This window comes from Hibiscus syriacus, unplaced genomic scaffold (genome assembly GCF_006381635.1).
Source record: "Hibiscus syriacus cultivar Baekdansim isolate YM2019G1 unplaced genomic scaffold, ASM638163v2 tig00111427_pilon, whole genome shotgun sequence".
Classification (NCBI taxonomy): Eukaryota; Viridiplantae; Streptophyta; class Magnoliopsida; order Malvales; family Malvaceae; genus Hibiscus; species Hibiscus syriacus.
Window position 1 is genome coordinate 2831868 of NW_024063088.1, and position 18241 is coordinate 2850108.

At 33.7% G+C, this 18241-nt stretch overlaps 4 protein-coding genes across 5 annotated transcripts; 1 reads left to right on the forward strand and 3 right to left on the reverse strand.

Annotated features, from left to right (window-relative positions):
• Positions 1-579: 579 nt before the first annotated feature.
• On the forward strand, positions 580-2264 carry LOC120163134 (mitogen-activated protein kinase kinase kinase YODA-like). The gene is made up of 2 exons (XM_039173135.1): positions 580-719; positions 813-2264. The coding sequence occupies exons 1-2, from the start codon at positions 580-582 to the stop codon at positions 1132-1134; spliced, it is 462 nt and encodes a 153-aa protein (XP_039029066.1). The 3' UTR covers positions 1135-2264.
• Positions 2265-4085: 1821 nt separating this feature from the next.
• On the reverse strand, positions 4086-4651 carry LOC120163011 (heavy metal-associated isoprenylated plant protein 39-like). 2 transcript variants are annotated; one of them, XM_039173047.1, is made up of 3 exons: positions 4549-4651; positions 4401-4478; positions 4086-4285 (listed from the first exon to the last, which is right to left on the reverse strand). In XM_039173047.1, exons 2-3 carry the CDS (start codon positions 4453-4455, stop codon positions 4104-4106), a joined length of 237 nt encoding a protein of 78 aa, XP_039028978.1. In that variant the 5' UTR covers positions 4456-4478; positions 4549-4651; the 3' UTR covers positions 4086-4103. The 2 variants fall into 2 exon arrangements, with proteins under 2 accessions (XP_039028978.1, XP_039028977.1); XM_039173046.1 differs by lacking the exon at positions 4549-4651 and having other exon boundaries at positions 4087-4285; positions 4401-4500.
• Positions 4652-7208: 2557 nt separating this feature from the next.
• On the reverse strand, positions 7209-8864 carry LOC120162999 (actin-depolymerizing factor 7). The gene is made up of 3 exons (XM_039173033.1): positions 8754-8864; positions 7484-7743; positions 7209-7398 (listed from the first exon to the last, which is right to left on the reverse strand). The coding sequence occupies exons 1-3, from the start codon at positions 8754-8756 to the stop codon at positions 7248-7250; spliced, it is 414 nt and encodes a 137-aa protein (XP_039028964.1). The 5' UTR covers positions 8757-8864; the 3' UTR covers positions 7209-7247.
• A 5337-nt stretch (positions 8865-14201) lies between these two features.
• Positions 14202-16213, reverse strand: LOC120163182 (60S ribosomal protein L36-2-like). Its single transcript, XM_039173179.1, has 4 exons — positions 16159-16213; positions 14947-15050; positions 14513-14712; positions 14202-14391 (listed from the first exon to the last, which is right to left on the reverse strand). The coding sequence occupies exons 2-4, from the start codon at positions 15046-15048 to the stop codon at positions 14358-14360; spliced, it is 336 nt and encodes a 111-aa protein (XP_039029110.1). The 5' UTR covers positions 15049-15050; positions 16159-16213; the 3' UTR covers positions 14202-14357.
• Between the last annotated feature and the right edge of the window lie 2028 nt (positions 16214-18241).

Consider the following 18241-nt stretch of genomic DNA (forward strand, 5'->3'; position numbering starts at 1 on the left):
GAGCGACGATCGGCGATGAGTTTAGGATTTTCTATGTGGCTGTGCTAAAAAAAAGTCGAGGCTTTGACTTGAAATTCACGGCGCTTGACAGCGTTTCACCTCAATTAATTTAAGGGAATTGTTCCTCACTCGATAACGAACACGATGGTGGTTTCAAAACGACGATCGGAATTCGGATGGAGGTCGGGATCGTTGTCGGAAGTTGAGGTTGGGAGAGAGGATTTTGGGAAGTGGTTTTCTGTTTTCAAAATAGAAAACCACGTATATATAAACCAATATGACCAACTTTTTTTGAGTAAATTCAGGGCTTTGTCTCTGAATTTTCTTTAACTCTAAAATAAGCTACAAGTTTTAAAAACTTATAATTTAGTTCCCAAAATTTACCTATTTTCACAATTTAAAACCTCAAATTTCAATTAAACATTATTTTGAAATTTTCGGGTTGTTACAAGTATACCTACTGATTACATTCTCATTTAATTTTTATGTGACATCTTTGCCTTGGTTCAGATTTTAAAGTGGCTTGTTATGCCTGTTCATCTTTCTGGCCTGAGTTTGTTTTGCATGTTTAAGTCATGAATGTTCTCACATTTAACCAAACTTGACTGTTGCTCTGGCTTGCGGACTTATCAGGGCATTGGACAAGCTAGGATTTATTCCTCTCTGGAGTCGGAGCAACTTTCTGTTCATTCGTCCAGAGTTTCAAAACTACACATCAGGTCTCTCTCTTACATGCACAAACACAGTAGATAAAAATGATAATTGTCAATACTGCATATATCTGAATCTCATTTCAATTCCCTGTTATGCAGTGATATAAATATTCTTAGGAATGTATCTTGCCCTGTTTCACCCATAGGAAGCCCTCTTCCACATTCAAGGTCACCACAATATCTAAATGGAAGAACGTCTCCTCCCATATCTACCCCCCGGACCACTTCAGGTTCATCTACACCCTTGACAGGTGGCAGTGGTGCTATACCTTTTGGTTATCTGAAACAATCAGCTTACTTTCAAGAGGGTTTTGGAAGCATGCCAAAGCCCTCAAATGGTCTTTATGTTGGTGGCTCCTCCCACTACAATAACAATCCCGACATTTTGAGGACTGCAAGCAGGTTCACACATCTTTTCTGAACTGGTGCCATCAGAAAATGATGTTTTAGGACTTGGAATATCATTTCACGGGGAATCTTATGATGGACAGTCTGTATTAGCTGGTCGTGTTTCTCGACAGCTTCTGAAGGACCATGCAGCGATGAGTCCATCCCTGGATCTAAGTCCTAGCTCTCCATTACCTAACCGGAGTGTTATTATCTAATGCAACTATGAAGAATCAGATCAGAATTTCTCTTGGGTCTTACGGGATCACATTGTATTCATCACTTCAACTTCTAGGGCAGCAAATCTTTCAATATGAAACCAGAACAGAAATTTGAGGAATAAGGTTGAAGTGCAAGTGAGGTGGCTGGTGACTTGTAGGTCATTTTCCAAGGATCAAGGTTTAGTCTCTATGCTTTGTGATTGATAAAGCTATGGAGAGAAATCGGTTCGAGCTAGATGTTCAATAGACCATTTTTTTCAGGTGAAACTATTCCTGGAAACAAAGAATACTGCTGCCATATAAGCGGTTATATAACACGAGGGATGTGGCATGAACTGTACAGAGTTAAGTGTGTAAATCAACTAATGCTTCACTGAACTGCGTTGGTGAAAAGTTCGCAGGCAGGCTTCTGATCATAATTCAGGTGGAAGAACTAAGTTATCCAATCATTTGCTTTCGGGACAATTATCTTTGGTCAAGCATGTCACATGTACAGATATCAAAGGAATCGAACAAGAATTCCGAGTTTTGCCATGAAGAAATAACTGGACTGCTGAGAAGTAGGTCATGCTGTCAAGCTCCCTTCTGGGCAAATCTCTATCCAGCCAGCCGACCTGAGGAAACTTTTGCATGCCTCCCTCGCCCCTGTGGTTGACTTCAATTGCAATTCTTCCTTACTGCTCTAGTGCTCAACATGATTCATTGTACGTGCATTACAACTAAAGTAAAATGAAGAAATCTAATTCTATGGTCCAGCATATCTTACCATCCTTTGAAGTTACTAAAAGTATCCATATCAAGGACAGGAATTCTGCATGACTTTCTCCAAATTTGAGCCAGTTTTGTACAGTCACTTGAATGCCTCTAGTGAATTGTGGAGATAGATTGGATCCTAAACAGGCCTGGCAGACGAAATTGTAGAAAAAAATTGAAATAGAGAAAATATCACTCAAACACACACATATATATATTGAATAGTATAGGGTGAGTATAAGATAGTATTTGTTCAGAATTTTCTTAACTTACTGACATGCGCACGTGAGATCTTTAGGGTGAAGAACAGTCCATTTTACCACTAAATTCACTTGATGGGTTAGAATACCACTCATATTTAAGAAAAGGTTTAAGAGTTCAAAAGCCAACCGATCAAAATTCTCATCAGATAGACCTTTTGAATATTGATGATATCAATTGGGTCTTCTATCTTAAAATTCTCATCAAGTAGACCTTTTGAATAACGACTAACATTTAATAATCTAGTTTATGTATAAGTTAGGTAGGATTTTTGTTGAACATCTTTAGGGATTTGACAAAATTAGTGAAATAATGCACTTGAATTCTTTTTGAAATGGGGTTGCCTTCAATTTATTTAGGGATTTGTTATATATTGTACAATTACCACTGAAGTTGTTGTATAGGTCAGACAATAGTAAAGTTGTCTTTTTCGAATGACTTTACCTAATTTATTTTATTTGAAGGCAAATCATTGCCCTTTTTAGATGACTCCTAAAAAACGTAAAACCTAAATTTTTTTATTAACAGGTATAAATGAATTGTAACTATACACATAATTATTGATATTTAACTCATTGATTAATCAATTCTAGTCGGTTACTATAAAAACTTACAATAACGATAGCTCTTTCAACTCGGTGATAATTTTTTTTTAAAAAAAAGGTAATATTGAACCCTAAAAGGTTTCAAATCACATTAAATTTATCTTGACAAAACATAAATCAAACTTTGATTTTTGTATGCTGACTCAACAATATGCATCTAAAAGTTAATGATAGAAAAGGAAAACATTACTATATGACAACGCATTTATGTAACATGAAATATAGATAAAAAAAAACACTAATATATACATAATATCAGTCTTGACATGTAAACAAAAGATTACAAAATTTACTAAAATCCAGTTGATCTAATGAGATGATACACTAGATTTTTTAAGCAAGGTTAAATGTTCGAATCTTGACATTTGCGAATAAAATAAATTGGGTTAAGTCGCCCTTACCTCTGCAGTATCGATCTGAATTAGTCGATCAATAAATCTAAAATTGGTGGTTATTTAAAAAAATTAAAATTTTGGAACATACAATCCTAAAATTTAATCTATATAGTAATCAAAACTTAAAATTTTAACTTCAATTTTTAATTCAAATACTCAACTTGTTCATGTGGGATTTGATTCAAACCTTTCGACGGGAAATGCACTGATTACAATGTATGCAAGGTGTGATTTTGTGGAAGCTGCCAATGCATTGTTCCTTATGATCCCTTGTATCGGTTCAGTCTCTTAGAATGCCATGATTGCAGCTCTAGGCCATCCTAAGCATGGTATACAAGCGTTGTTAGGGATGACAATGAGTAAGTGAATTTTTAATACATTTGAATCCACTCAAAAATTACACTCTTTCATTTGTACCTGATTTTGTCAGGGTTTAAAAAAATTCTACTGGATCCAAAATTTAACTTAATTTTTAAGGTCAAGATTCGAACATATATTTGTAGAGGTCAAATAATTAAAAATCTTACCAAAACATAGAAAAATTCATCCCAACCTAATAAAATGTGTGATGATGAAAGGTCCAAACTTTTATTTTTTGTAAATTGTAACTAAACTTGAATTTGTTGAAAAACACAACCAGCAAATCTCTCAACAATTCCAGAGTCAAGACTCATTGATTTTGGTTGGTTTTTTTCCCTTAAAACTTAAAAGCTTATTTCTATATAACACAGACATGAAGAGAATTCCAGTAATTTGATACTAATACTATTATTGTTTGTCTTCCTTGGCTTCTTCTTTCTTCTCCTCTTTTTTCTCTTCCACCGCAGGTCCAACTGATACAATGTCCACTTTCCCTACCTTCTTCAACCTCTTCACCACCGCCACTGCATCCATCTGCCCTACCACCGTCAGCTTCTGTTCCTCTAGATCCGCCGCTATTGAATCAACACCTGCCACCACCACCACCACCCATCATTATTTTTACATAAAAAGTAGAAAATTGATAAAGCATTTCTAATTGTTCTGGTTATTCTGCATGCAAATTTGTATGATCAAATACCATACCGTAGATATCTGCAGCCGCTTCTATGGCTTTCTTCTTGGTCTTCTCATCTGTCATGGTTAGAACTTTGAGGACACCTTCTGCAACAACAGTAAACATGAAACGGAGAAGAAGGAGCATCAACATGAAAGTAAAGAAAGAGAAATTTACCTGAGCCATTGTGAAAAGAATGAAATGAATTATTGAAAGGGGTGAAGAGTTTATAAATGGTGAAATTTGAGGTCACTGATTATGGCAGCCTTTTCGATGTATGATTACTCAGCCTTCTTAGGCTTCAGCTTCAGGTTTCAAATGGATGGCTATTACGTACCGTTTCTGTCTAGCCACATGGGCTATTTCATTTCCTATCTACTACGAAAATTCTAGGTTAGTTTTGTTAGGGTAAAATACACCGATGATCTTCTTACTATAGAATATTATTTTGTTAAGTCCTCTAATTATTAAAATAATCTTTTAACTATAGATAGTTGTTTTATTGTGTCCCTCAACTATTAAAAGTTACACAATGATCACTCGATTATTCATTATGTTTCAAACTCGTCATTTTCCATTAAAATTAACGTCTGAGTTTGACGTTAACACACTGACTGATATGTGATAGTAGTTTGAGATTATGAGATTAGATTTTATCATACCCCAGTCAACAAGTTAACGTTCAACTCCGATTATTGTTGATCTTTTTAATGGACGAGGATGAGTATGGAATATAATGAATAGTCGGGTGGTCATTTTATAATTTTTAATAGTCGAGAGACTCAATAAAGCAACCCTTTATAGCTAGGGGATTTTATTATAAATTTTAATAGTCGGAGACACAATAAAATAGTATCTTATAATCGGTGGATCATTTGTGTACTTTATCCTTTTTTTCAAAAAACAAAAAATAGTGTTTTGATAATATAATATTTTTATATTTAATTCATTCAATTATATAAAATTATAAATTAGTTACTCAAGTTATTCAAATTTACAAAATAATTATTAATTGATAATTCTTATATATAAAGCTAAAAAGGATAATTAATAAAATTAATATAATAATATATTTAACTTTCAATATTTACCCTTTGTTTTAACTTAATCCTAATTTTAAAAATTAACCTTCCACGCTTAAATATTGTACCAATCTAATCCTCAACCATTTTTTTAAATTATTGTCCCTCCCACCACTCAACTTTCAAACCAATTTTTTTTATTAATTCATTTTCCATCTTCTAAAAAGTATTCTTCTAAATCATTTTACAGTCTTTTTATGGAGAAGTCTAAGGAGTGGAAGCCTAATTTAAGATTGAAAAATGACGATTTTAAGCGTAATCGAAAATGTAATAAAAATGACAACATCTTAGTTTAGGCGCAACTTAAAATATTATTTTTTTCCTAACATTTTCGGTTGAACTGAAAATGTTACATTCTTAGTAATATTTTTCGATTGAACTGAAAATATTACATTATTCGTAAAATTTCCGGTTGACAACCGAAAATGATACCTTCTTCATAATATTTCAGCTTCAACTGAAAAATGTTAGTAAAAATGTAATATTTTATGTTACGCTCAACTTAAAATGTTATGATATTTATTACATGTTTCATTGCATCCCAAAGTGACCCTTTTTAAACCTTACATTAGGCTGGTAATATTTTAAGTTATATTCAACTTAAAATGTTATGACTTTTAGCACATGTTCGATTGCATCTTAAAATCATTAGTTTTTTAATTTTAAATTAAAATGCCGCACGACAGAACTATCTTTTTCCCGGGTAAAAGAAAATCAATCTATTTGAACTGTTACCATCCACGAAAAATGTGGACATTTTCCTTATTAGAGTATTATTTGCCTTCGAAACATTGAAGAAATAAACAAAGATTACTACGGAAAGCTAAATCCTGAAATTGGGTAATAGGTTCCGCAATTAGGAAAAATGTTGACATGATCGAGAGGAGAACTTGGTTCGTAATGCCTTAAAATTCGGGTTAGTAGAATCGAGTAAAAAATTAAATAATTAATTTACTTTTTTAATTTTTAAAACATCAATTTAAAAATTTTAGATAGATTATGAGGTTTTTAACGAGGCCTATATTTTTATAAAAAAATTAGATCAATCTGATTTAAATAAAATTAAATTTGAAAATGATTAAAAATGACAAATTTTAGAAATTAGAATATTAGTAAGTATATAAATTAAAGGAGTTTTTTTTTAAATGGAAAATTCTAGAATATAACTTAGAATCAATTTTAATTAAAGATACATGTATTATTTTGTTAGGTAAACTACACAAATGGTCACAGCCTATAGGATATTATTTTGTTAAGTCTCTTGACTATTAAAAGTGACAAAATGGTCCCCCGGCTATTAAGCTGAGATATGATAGTCGTTTGAGATTATGATATCTTATTTTATCATATCTCAGTCAGCAGGTTAATGTCCAGATCGGACTACCGTCAAATTTTTACGAAAAATGATGAGTTTGGAATATAATAAATAGTTGGGTGACCATTTTGTAACTTTTAATAGTCTGAGGGACTCAACGAAGTAACACCCTACAATTGAAGGATCATTTTGTAACTTTTTATATTCGGAGGACTTAATAAAATTGTATCTTAGGGGATCATTTGTATACTTTATTCTATTTTGTTTAACATGTTAAATCGGATAATTTGAAGAAATAAATAAATAAGAATCAACCACTCAAAACGGTAATGATTGAAAAGAGGTATAGCATGAAGGAATGGATAATATCACTACATAGTCAAGTGTGACAAGAAAAACACACAAACAAAGTAAAAGGAAAGACAAATACAAATAAGGAAAGGTTGATAAGGTGAGATTAAATGCAGCAAGAAGAGCTTTTAAATAGCTCGAGATTTAATAATGTCGAAGCTCATTTCACTAGGATCCGTAGCCTGCAACTCAACTTGAATCCCATCCAACTCCCTCTTGAATCTGTCTTTTGAGCTCGCATACACCATCTTACTCCTCACCCTTGATGCATCAGGTGCCCTGCATTTTACTACCTTGAATGAATCATGTTTCATAATGTAACGAAAGCTGTGCAAGTGTTGAATGGAAAAAAAAGGGTTGGCACCAGGCAATGAAGAAGATTTTGCTCTTCTGGCAGTTCTCAGAAGTAGTGAAATCGAAATCGAAGACGGCGTAGCGGCACTCGTCCACCGGTAGAGCGGCGGTGAAATCTTCATAGGTTTCATCAGGGCCGCCAAGTTTGTCCACCACCACCTGCTGGTTGTTGATCTTGAAGACGATGAACCTGTAGTTCCTCTTCGCCTTTAACTCCAAGAACTTCAGCTTACATTCATCATCCACCGCCATTCCAGATGCCGCGTTCGCCTGTTTTCAAATTTTTTATTCCTCCACTCCACATTTATATATCAAACTCAAAAAACCACAATATTTGTTTACATCTCAATATCAATTCTACTCATGTCATTTAGGAGGAACATGTGTACATCTTAGAATATGTTTTTCTTTATATTAATTGTTAGCTTTATTTACGGTGTTCATTTTGAAATTTTATTTATATCCATCTATACGAAATTTATTATTATTATTATTATATATGTGCTTATCTTAGAAAATATTTCTAGATTCGTCACTGATTCTAGCCAAGGACGAAGTCAGAATTGAGCCACAATGAGAAAAATCGCTTAATTTTAAAATAAATAAGGTCCTAAAAAATATGTAAACCATAAAAATTAAGAGATGGAGGTTTAATTTAACTAAATTTAAAATTCAAAGGTCTTAGAAACTAATTAAACCAGATAAATTTTGGGTCAATGTTTAATTTCATTGATTTCAAAACTGGTAATGTCGTAAAAAACAATTATTCCAAAAAATTTTGGGAGGGGCAAGGGCTTCATTATAATGGTTTCAAAATTATCAGTGATCTAAAATGTATTTAAACCATAAGAGTTGGGGTGCAATTACCCCTCCCACCGATAGCGTGCATTCGTCCTTGATTCTAGCACAATCGATGTAGAGATTATTGGCTTCTCATTCACCATGAAACAATACATTAGTGAGATGATGGATCGAGGGGTAATGATGGGTACGGCTGAAAATTTCAGATTTTTATATTGTAAGAGATTTTTTTTTTTTACTTTTTTATCACTGATTTAATTTCGTATCTTCTGAAATTTTATAATTTCGCACTCCTTAAATTTCTGATAGAACTTTCTAAGTTTACAGCCATGATATAAAATCCATCTTTTGTCCCTGATGGTCATAAGCTCAAAGAGAAACAAAGATACGTTAATTATCCTAATTGGATTTAACCATCCCAATGAACGGAAATCAAAAGATAAGATATATTTAAGATATTGGAGGAAGAGGGAACTCACCATTTTGTCGACCAAAGGGGAAACAAAAGCCCTGTGGGGGAATGAAGATGAAGAAGAAAGAAAATGTAGAATGGGGTAAGATGGGAAGGGGTACCCTTAATTGAGGGGAGAAACGAGACAAATACGGTGGGTGAAGAGAAATTTAAGGGCACACAACTTTTCAAACCTTTATAAATCCTTTAATAATCTCCACAATAACAGTTCTTGTACATTATTAATAAACCACGTTGTTGGTTTGCATGCCCAAGTTTTTTGGTGGTCTATTTTTATCTCTTTTTTAATTTTAGTTTTGGTCAATACTTGTATTTGATCATGAATGTTCAAATGTCCCTATAGACGTTGCGCTCACCTCGAACCTAAAATCTCTAGGGATAACAACCATCTCTTTAATCACTGAGGTAGCTTGATTCATATTATTTCGTTGAATTCTTGGACATAAAATCCGATTGATATAACCCATTTACCACCTAACAACCCTTTAACTGAACCTTAACTACCCAGATTAACCATCATATCCACTGTTATAGTGTTATCACACCAAATTGTAGGAACATTATCAAGTGAAATGCCCATATCATACAAGACAACTTTGAGCCACATAACATTGTATACGACATTGGCTAAACTTGCATGAAAGAGATACATAACCTAAACGTTTTCCTATATAATGATGTGGGCATAAGGAACTTGTTTGAATTGGTTATGATCCAATAAGACATGTTTTAGTGATATTTAGAGGCATGAAAATTTTGCCTGTATAAAAAGGAATAGCAAACATGCTAAAATGCATTGAAATTTCTCCTACGCTAACTCTTGATTGAATGATGAATTTAATTGATTAAATTAGTTTACATGTCATGTTTTACCTCTGAAATATGCTAATATAAGTTTTAACATGTTCTAGTAAGGTTTATGATTGATTAAAAAAATTACTTTAGCACGAACCAAGTAACTTCAGTTAGTAGAGCGCAAGGCTCTTAACCTTGTGGTCGTGGGATCGGGTCCCATGGTGGGTAATTCATAATTCTGACTGCCGGAGGTCTTCCACGGAAGTTGCTCTCAACCTGGCGTTGGGAGCAGCCTACTACCTTACCTCCCCTCATCCCATTACATATGGGAATAGGGTCAGCTAATTTATTTTTTCTAGAGGTATTAAATTCGAGCACCAACATTATTAAGCATTTATTGTCAAATGATTGAGAGTCTTTCAAACGGATACTACTTTATAATCATCTCAGTTTAATTAAAAAATGGTATCAATAACAAGAAATTAGTAATTCGAGCCTATAACGTAGGTTGACGGGTGAAAGCACTTGGCCAATAGGGGTTCAAAGTTTTTGATTTTATATTGACTAATAAATAACAAGTATGGTATGGAGATCTATTTTGATAATTTGACATAACAAGAAAAGTAACATAGTAAACTACTGATTTAGTCATCCAACTATCATTTTAGTTTTATTTTAATTATCATATTATTATTATTTTTTTAAATCGTCACTAATGTTACATTTAATTACTCGCTGTTAAAAAATTTACAAAATTACAGATGTGACACTTTTTTTTTCAATGATGATGTAGGATTATCTCACGGTAACACGTTAACATCACTGTTAAGCTCTTCAATCTCTTTTTTTCTCGTAAAAAAATGAATTTTATGGATTTCCCACCTTTACCTATATTTTTTGTTTTTAAGCTCAACCAAAACTTTTTTTGAGTTTTAAAGCATATACATATACGTATATATCAACTTATTAAATGATTTTAGTAGTAGAAGGGAGTGTTGTTCTCCCTTAAGATCTCATTTTCGAACGACTGCATTTATAGAGTATATGTGCGTTCATTTGACTAAATCTTTTTTAAACATGTATTATTTTATAATCACCCAAGACTAATAAAAAAATATGTACATCTTTACGTGTATATTACACGACTTTGATCTAGTTACGTTTGAGTCCTACCCGATCAGGCCCATATTGTAACCAATACATCTAATCATACATATTAATTAATCAATTCATGGTTTAAGTTAATACTCGAATATTAACTCACAAATTTGGGACGTTGTAACTATCTCATCTTTAAAGAAAAATTGTCATCGAATTTTGTGAGACTCTAATAGGTAAGGTTAAAGTTAATGCATCATATCATCGAGATTCCAAGAAGATCCTTCCTCACTTGGACCAAGGGAGGTCTCCAAACACACAAATACGAACCAGAATTCCTTCAGTTTCAACATTGCACACCACATCCATCCATTTCATCATAAATTCAGAGGTAGTAAAGCGTAAACAAATTATCCTTATGCCTATCGGGCAAGAATTTACCTCCGTGGAAAAGATAATTCGTATGAAAGCCCAACTCCATTGCATGTAAAATTTTGAATGAAATTTTGTCGAACATGAATCGCTAACTAATTTTAAAACTAGGACTATTTAAATTTTATTATTATTTAATTTTTAAAACATTTTATTATTTAGCATTTTCATTAAAAATAACCAAAGACAGTTTTGTATTAAATGGATTAAACTAATCGTTCTAAATAATTAAAATTTTAAGGTTTGGAAGCTAATTTAATAAAAACTATTAAATTCAAGTGTCAGTTTAAGCTAACAAATTTCTTTTTTTATTTTTAATGGTCTGCTGCTGCAACCCCAAATTTGTAGCCCAAACTATAAAGTGTAAATGAATTTAAATTTTATTTTTCCTTTAAAAAAAATCAGGCTTGATTAAGGCATGTTGCTGCGAGCCGGTTACCTCGAGATCTGCAGTCAAATGCTCTACACTGAGCTATGGACCCCTCGCGATTTCACATTCGTGTAATGTTATTACTTTAATATTTAACCCTAATAAACTCCTGACAACTTTTTGCCTCTTCCTCGGTAATGGTGATACGCCCTCAATCTAATTACCACTCACTTCGGCGATCTCGTTGCCGTAAATAATCCTGAAACCGTCTTCAGCATTCAGTTATGGCTCAACATTTATATTATATATATTTATTCCTGACAACTTTTGCCTCTTCCTCGGTAATGGTGATACGCCCTCAATCTAATTACCACTCACTTCGGCGATCTCGTTGCCGTAAATAATCCTGAAACTGTCTTCAGCATTCAGTTATGGCTCAACATTTATATTATATATATTTATTCACGCGTTTATATAAATCTTTCTGATAACAACAGCAATGATGATGATGATGACAGTATGAAGTTCGATCCTGTTTCTGTGTTTTTCAATGAAAGTTTACGAGTGCTTTCTCCGGGGGGAAAAAGGACCGTTAACTCTCCAAACCACAGTACGGTTCGCTGAGCTTTCTTCTTGTCAAGTCAATAACAGCTTACTTGTTTTGATTCAACACAACTGCGTTCAAGCTTTATTTCTTCGTTTCAATTATATATATACACACATATTTTCTAGGAGATGATGTAATTTTGGATGCTGTCCAATTAGCCGTTATTAAGTTATTGAATGCTCTTCTTCTTTTTTTCCTTTCTGAACGGTGCCCTGCTTTTGAACCAGTTCTCAATAACCCCACTAAAGAAGCAGTTTCGGCAAGGAAGCGATCTGCTAAATGTTCCAATGTATCTGTTGATCCATGTCAAATTAGTATGTTATTGCTTTTGTGCAAAAGCTGGACGAAGGCAAGTGGTTTTCTCTGCTAAAATCTATACGGGTACAGTCCTACCCTTCAGGACTACTATTGAAACTACTTAGGATACACTAATTCATAATCAAACTCGACTGTCTTTGTTTCTGTATTCCTCAAGAGTTTTGGCCCTTACATACTTATGTGTAATGCATCTTATTACTGCCTGCGAGCCTCCAGTCCTGCAAATCTTACGGCTAGAGATGCACATAGCCAGATTTAAATTCGATCCGGATCGGATAAAAACCGATCCGATTTTTTCATCAAGCCAAAAAACCGGTTTATAAAAAAACCGGTTCGGATAATAACCGGTTTGGAGGGTCGGATGATGTAACCGGTGTAACCGGTTTCGGTTTGAAAAAATCCGATTTTTAATCCGGTCATCCAATTTTTTAAACTCCAGACTAGATTTTTTTCCGGATAAAAAATCAGTTTTTTATCCGGTTTTTTTCAAACCGGTTTTTAATCCGGTAAAAAATCCGGTTGTCCAATTTTTTCCCAAACCGGTTATACTATCCGGTTTTAAAATATCCGATCCGATTTAAAAAAAACTGGTTTTTCCCAAATCCGGTTTCGGATATTTTTTTACGTAAAATCGGATATTCGGATTTTTTGTGCACCTCTACTCACAGCTATGCGAACCTTTAGACATGCAAGGTGTATCCCGCAAGCGATTAATAGCGACCACGTGTCGAGCACCTATAACTCCCGCGAACACTTCTTACGTACGATCACCGACGACCACATATATGATTAATCAGTTTATACCATCACTTCCTAAGACGTTCAATTAACACCAATGCCACAAACTCTCAAACGATATTTGTCCACAACACTATAAATAATCATACAATAGAGAAGTATGGTACGTACACTCATCTTAAATTTCAGCATCGAAATCATAGTGTAATATTGGCCTTCAAAGTTTCTTACTGGTTCAGATTCTTTAGAGGGAAAAATATCTTTAGATGTTCAGTGTATCCCCTGGAAAAATTCGCATTCCATCGCATTTTGCTGGAAAAACCTTTTAAAAACCATGCCATTCCTTGATATTATTTTTAACAGACTCCTTTGGAAAACAGAAAAGTTCAGGGCTATGAAGTAGTGACTTAATTTCACAGTTCCACTGAGATGTCCTTCAAATTTTTTATACCTGTAATTACAAGGTAACAACGCACACACATCTTGTAAATACAGCTATTAAAACCCATAACTCAAGAGAGTAATACTCCCTTTTACTGAGGTTATTCTTTTACCCTCTATTTCTTTCTTTACTCTAATTTCGAAAAAGTGTTTCCTCACAAAATTACAGAATTGATTAGCTTAGATGAAAGATAAACCTTGCCCATGCTTCATAATCCATGTTTTTTGAACATGTTATTGAATGAATGTCAAGTTGTGTGTAATGGGCTTCAGATTAAACCACCCTACAAGTTTTTCAAAGCTCAGTAGAGGGTTCTTTTTCCCTACTTTACTCTATATAAAAACTTAATATTAGATGGAAAACTTGATAAAATGTTAAATTATATGAGAATTCATACTATTTTCTTGCCATTGACCACAAAATACCTGCAAGCATTTCTTAGGATTGAAAAGACTTAAGCCTCTCAAAGTAAACTACTCATCTCGATAAGACCTGCAAGCATTTCTTAGGATTGAAGAGACTTAAGCCTCTCAAAGTAAACTACTCATCTTGATAAAACCTTGTATTTGTCTTCATTTGCTGAATCCTATGCCATCTATTACATTAAGTTAATTAAATATGCACTTATTACTGATGGCTTTAAGACAGTTTTAAGTTAAATTAAAACACTGCTTCGACTCTCATATTTCTAATGCAAGTAAAAACAAGTTTCAGTGCATGGATTTCAGTCTAAAAACAAAATATTAAACCTTGTGCAACAAAACTCTCCAACAGCTCCAAAATGAGACATTCAAGCTTGTCGACATATGCTTCACTTCTTCTTTTCCCCACCTCCGGGGTGAGCCCTGCAAGGACATTACACAGCAAGGAAAATAATTTACTAATACTACCATTTTTGGATAGCGAATGATCCTCCAAAACATACGAGGATAGAAAAATCGTCCATCCTCGGATATAAGATATTACCTCATCTTGCGGAGAACACTGGACATCTCCTCACGCTTCTTCTTTGCTCTTTTGTGAGTTCCCAACTTTCTTTTAGCTACCTTGAGAGCTCGCTTGTCCTTACCAACTTTCAAAAGCTCAGTGATCCTCTTCTCGTACGGTGCAAAACCAGCAACTTCCCTGATCAAGTTCCTGACAAAGTGGACTCTCTTGCTCGTTTTCTGAAAATAACGAAAAAATAGAAATAAACACTTTTAACTTCCACTAAGAAGCAATTAACTAAAACCCAGGAAGATGATAAAAGACCTTCGAAATGATAAATTACAAGGAATAACTAAATATCTAATATTGGTTATTTTAAGGTAGTGCTTCTTTTTCCCATTTTTCTCTCTTTTCTTTCAATAAAAGAATATTATTCTACGAAAATTACTTAATTAGGCATAGAATACACTTACTCCTTTTCTAATAGATGGACGAGGAGCCAACTCCTTCTTGGTTACAACGTGGCCCTTGTTCAGTCCTACAAAGAGGCCTGTATTTGGCTGCTTGATAGCCATGTCTGTTTAAGAATCAATAAATCACACATATAAATACAATAAAAAAGCGGGATGGCTTAGTGGGAATCATCCTTTTTTAATCCATTACTCATGTAACTAGAATTACAATTACTACTAAAAAAATCCATCTAGTTCACTCAAGAAACATTGATCATTGGCAAGCTCAAAAATGTTATTTTCACTATCAAAATACAGGGAATGACTATTTCTGAGTACCATCACTAATTAAAATGGTGTCATTAGAACCAACAACCAGTTGATCTAGTGGGGTGAGACACTAAGTCCCTTAAGCAAGGTCAAAGGTTCGAATACTAGCGTTTGCGAATAGAGCCGGTCGCCCTCCCCTCTGCAGTACCCGATCTGGATTAGTCGGTCAATAGATCGGATACCAGTGATTGATTCAAAAAAATGGTGTCATTAGAAATGAAATTATGAATGTTCTTGAAGCCAACTAAAGGATCAATAATACTTAAATAAGAAGAATGTCTCAATAATCTTTCAAATCCAATAACCAATCATTCATATTTAAGTTCATGCTTTGAACAGGTGTACTTATACTTAACTTGGAACTCAAACCCTTTTAACTTTCAAGTTACATATATTCATAAACCTCTAAAATCTCACAAAATTTACAAGCATCAGCAATTAATCAAAGAAAAAAAGACGGTGCATACTAATCTCCAAATATCTCAAGACCAAGATCTGTAATTGCATAACGCGAAAGTTTTTCTGCGACTGAAATTAAAAATGGGCTTGAAAACTTAAAAAGTGCAGACTCGGAAAATGAAATTTTGAACTAAAAAACATTGACACGCATATCTAGACATTAAACATACACAATCAAAGCTTGTGATACATATAAAATATTGAATACCCAATATCATATCATCTGAAAGAACCACGAATCAAATAAAAGCAGTTGCAAAAGCTCGAAACCAGCTAAAAAGCCCTATTTTTCCATTTTCTTCTTCATTAACTTATGCAATCTAACACAAAAGACTTAGATTTTTAGCTTTCAGTTCGCTCCCCAAGCAACCAAATAGAGCAATACATTTAGAAGGATGAAGAGTGAAGCAGACTTAAAGAAAAAGATCGGAGAGATCGGTTTACCTGTCGAAACGGCGAATGTGAGGCGAAGTATAATATTAGGGTTTGGCGTTAGTGATCTTGGTAATATATGAAAGATGTTTATTAGGTTTTGATTTTTATTTAGGCTAAATAACACAAATGGTTACTAATATTTGATTACATTTTTATTTTTCTACTAAAGTTTTAAAAGTAATAAATTGGTCATTAACTTTAATAAATCGGTCACTCCCTGCTAACAGTCATTACTGTAGTAACGGAATACTAACGTGACGCATTCAACCAACTGACTTAGCATATTTGACCATGTGGGACACCCTTTGACCAACCATTATTATTCTTCTTCGTCTTTGCTAACGTGCCTCTTATAGATCTGGTTCTTTCGTTGTTGAAATGATGATTGCTTCTTCTATCTGGTTTCTCTAGATTCCATTAAAGAAAATTTTAAGATTGTAGAAATTTTCGTCGTTGAATTTGATGATGGTGACATCGTGGTAGTCGATGTTGTTGTTGTAGATGAACAATGATCCTGAGTCGCCCTAGTTGAGTTCTCAAAAACATTTGCATGGTTGGGTTCTAAATCATTTTGGCGATTTTTTTTGTAATGGATTAGTGGTAAGTAAGGATTGACCGAGTAAGGTGCTGCTGCACCCCTAAAAAAAATTAAATTCCTTTATATTTTGTGTTTTTTCTTTGTATTTTTTTTATTGATTATCTAATTTCGCACCCCCTAAAATTTTATAATTTTGCACCCCTTAAAACTTTAATATATTTCTTTAGTTCACACCCCCTAATAAAAATTCTTACATTTGTCCCTAGTGGTAAGAGTTTCCCTATTACCCAAACATAAAACCTTGAATACATCTTAAACATTAGTAGAAACAAAAATATAAAGATGATAATCATATTCATAGTGGAATCACAAGCAAACAACATTTACAGTTTCAAGCATAAAAGGAAATGACTATAGAATATGGTATACACCACATGAAGAGATACATAACAAAAAATAGTTCGGTTTAACAACCCCAATCACATAATTTATTGCCAAGATGCTTCTTAGTATCATACTATTATTACTCTGGGGATTTTAGTACGTTTAATCTACAGAGTCCATCACGACATGCACATGAATCTTCTAAAGTGAAAACCATGCCAAGATTACCACACATAACAATTAAAATTTAATAGTTATTTGGGACCAAACTACTTAAATGGCTTTAGTCTGTAGACTGGTTGTAAATTTACAAGAAGAAGAAGAAGAACAAGAAGAAGAAGAAGGAGGAGAAGAAGGAGAAGAAGAATGAGAAGAAGAAGAAAAAGAAGGAGGAGGAGAATGAGAAAAATGAGAATAAGAATAAGAAGAAAAAGAAACAAGCGGTAGGTCAAAGAGTATCTTGCCTACAAGGTCAAACATGCTAAGTCAACTTGTTTAACGAGCCAAGTCAACATTCCGTTACTGTAATAACATTGAGTGAGTAATTTGTTATATTTCAATAATGTCAGTGACTAATTTGTTACTTTTAAAACTTCAGTGGGGAAACAAAAACTTACTTCATGAAGAAGAAAAAAAAGAAGAAGAGTCAAACGATTAGTCGAAGGGTGTCCCGCCCGCTTGGTCAAACATGCTAATTCAGTTGGTTTAACATTCCACGTCAACATTTCGTTACTGCAATAATGCCGAGTGAATGATTTTTTATAAGTCGATAATGTTAGTGACTTATTTGTTACTTTTAAAACTTTAGTGGGAAAAATGAAAACTTACTCAAACATGAAGAAGAAGAAGAAGAGTCAAACGGTTGGTCAAAGGGTGTCCCGCCTGCATGGTCAAACGTGCTAAGTCATATGGTTTAACGTGCCATGTCAACATTTAGTTACTGCAATAATGTTGAGTGACTGATTTGTTATAAGTCAATAATGTTAGTGACTAATTTGTTACTTTTAAAACTTCAGTTGGGAAAACGAAAACTTACTCAACATCATGAAGATGAAGAAGAAAAGTCAAAATGGTCGGTCAAAGGGTTTCCTGTGCGCATGGTCAAACGTGCTAAGTCAGCTGGTTTAACGTGTCACGTCAACATTTCGTTACTGCAATAACGTCGAGTAA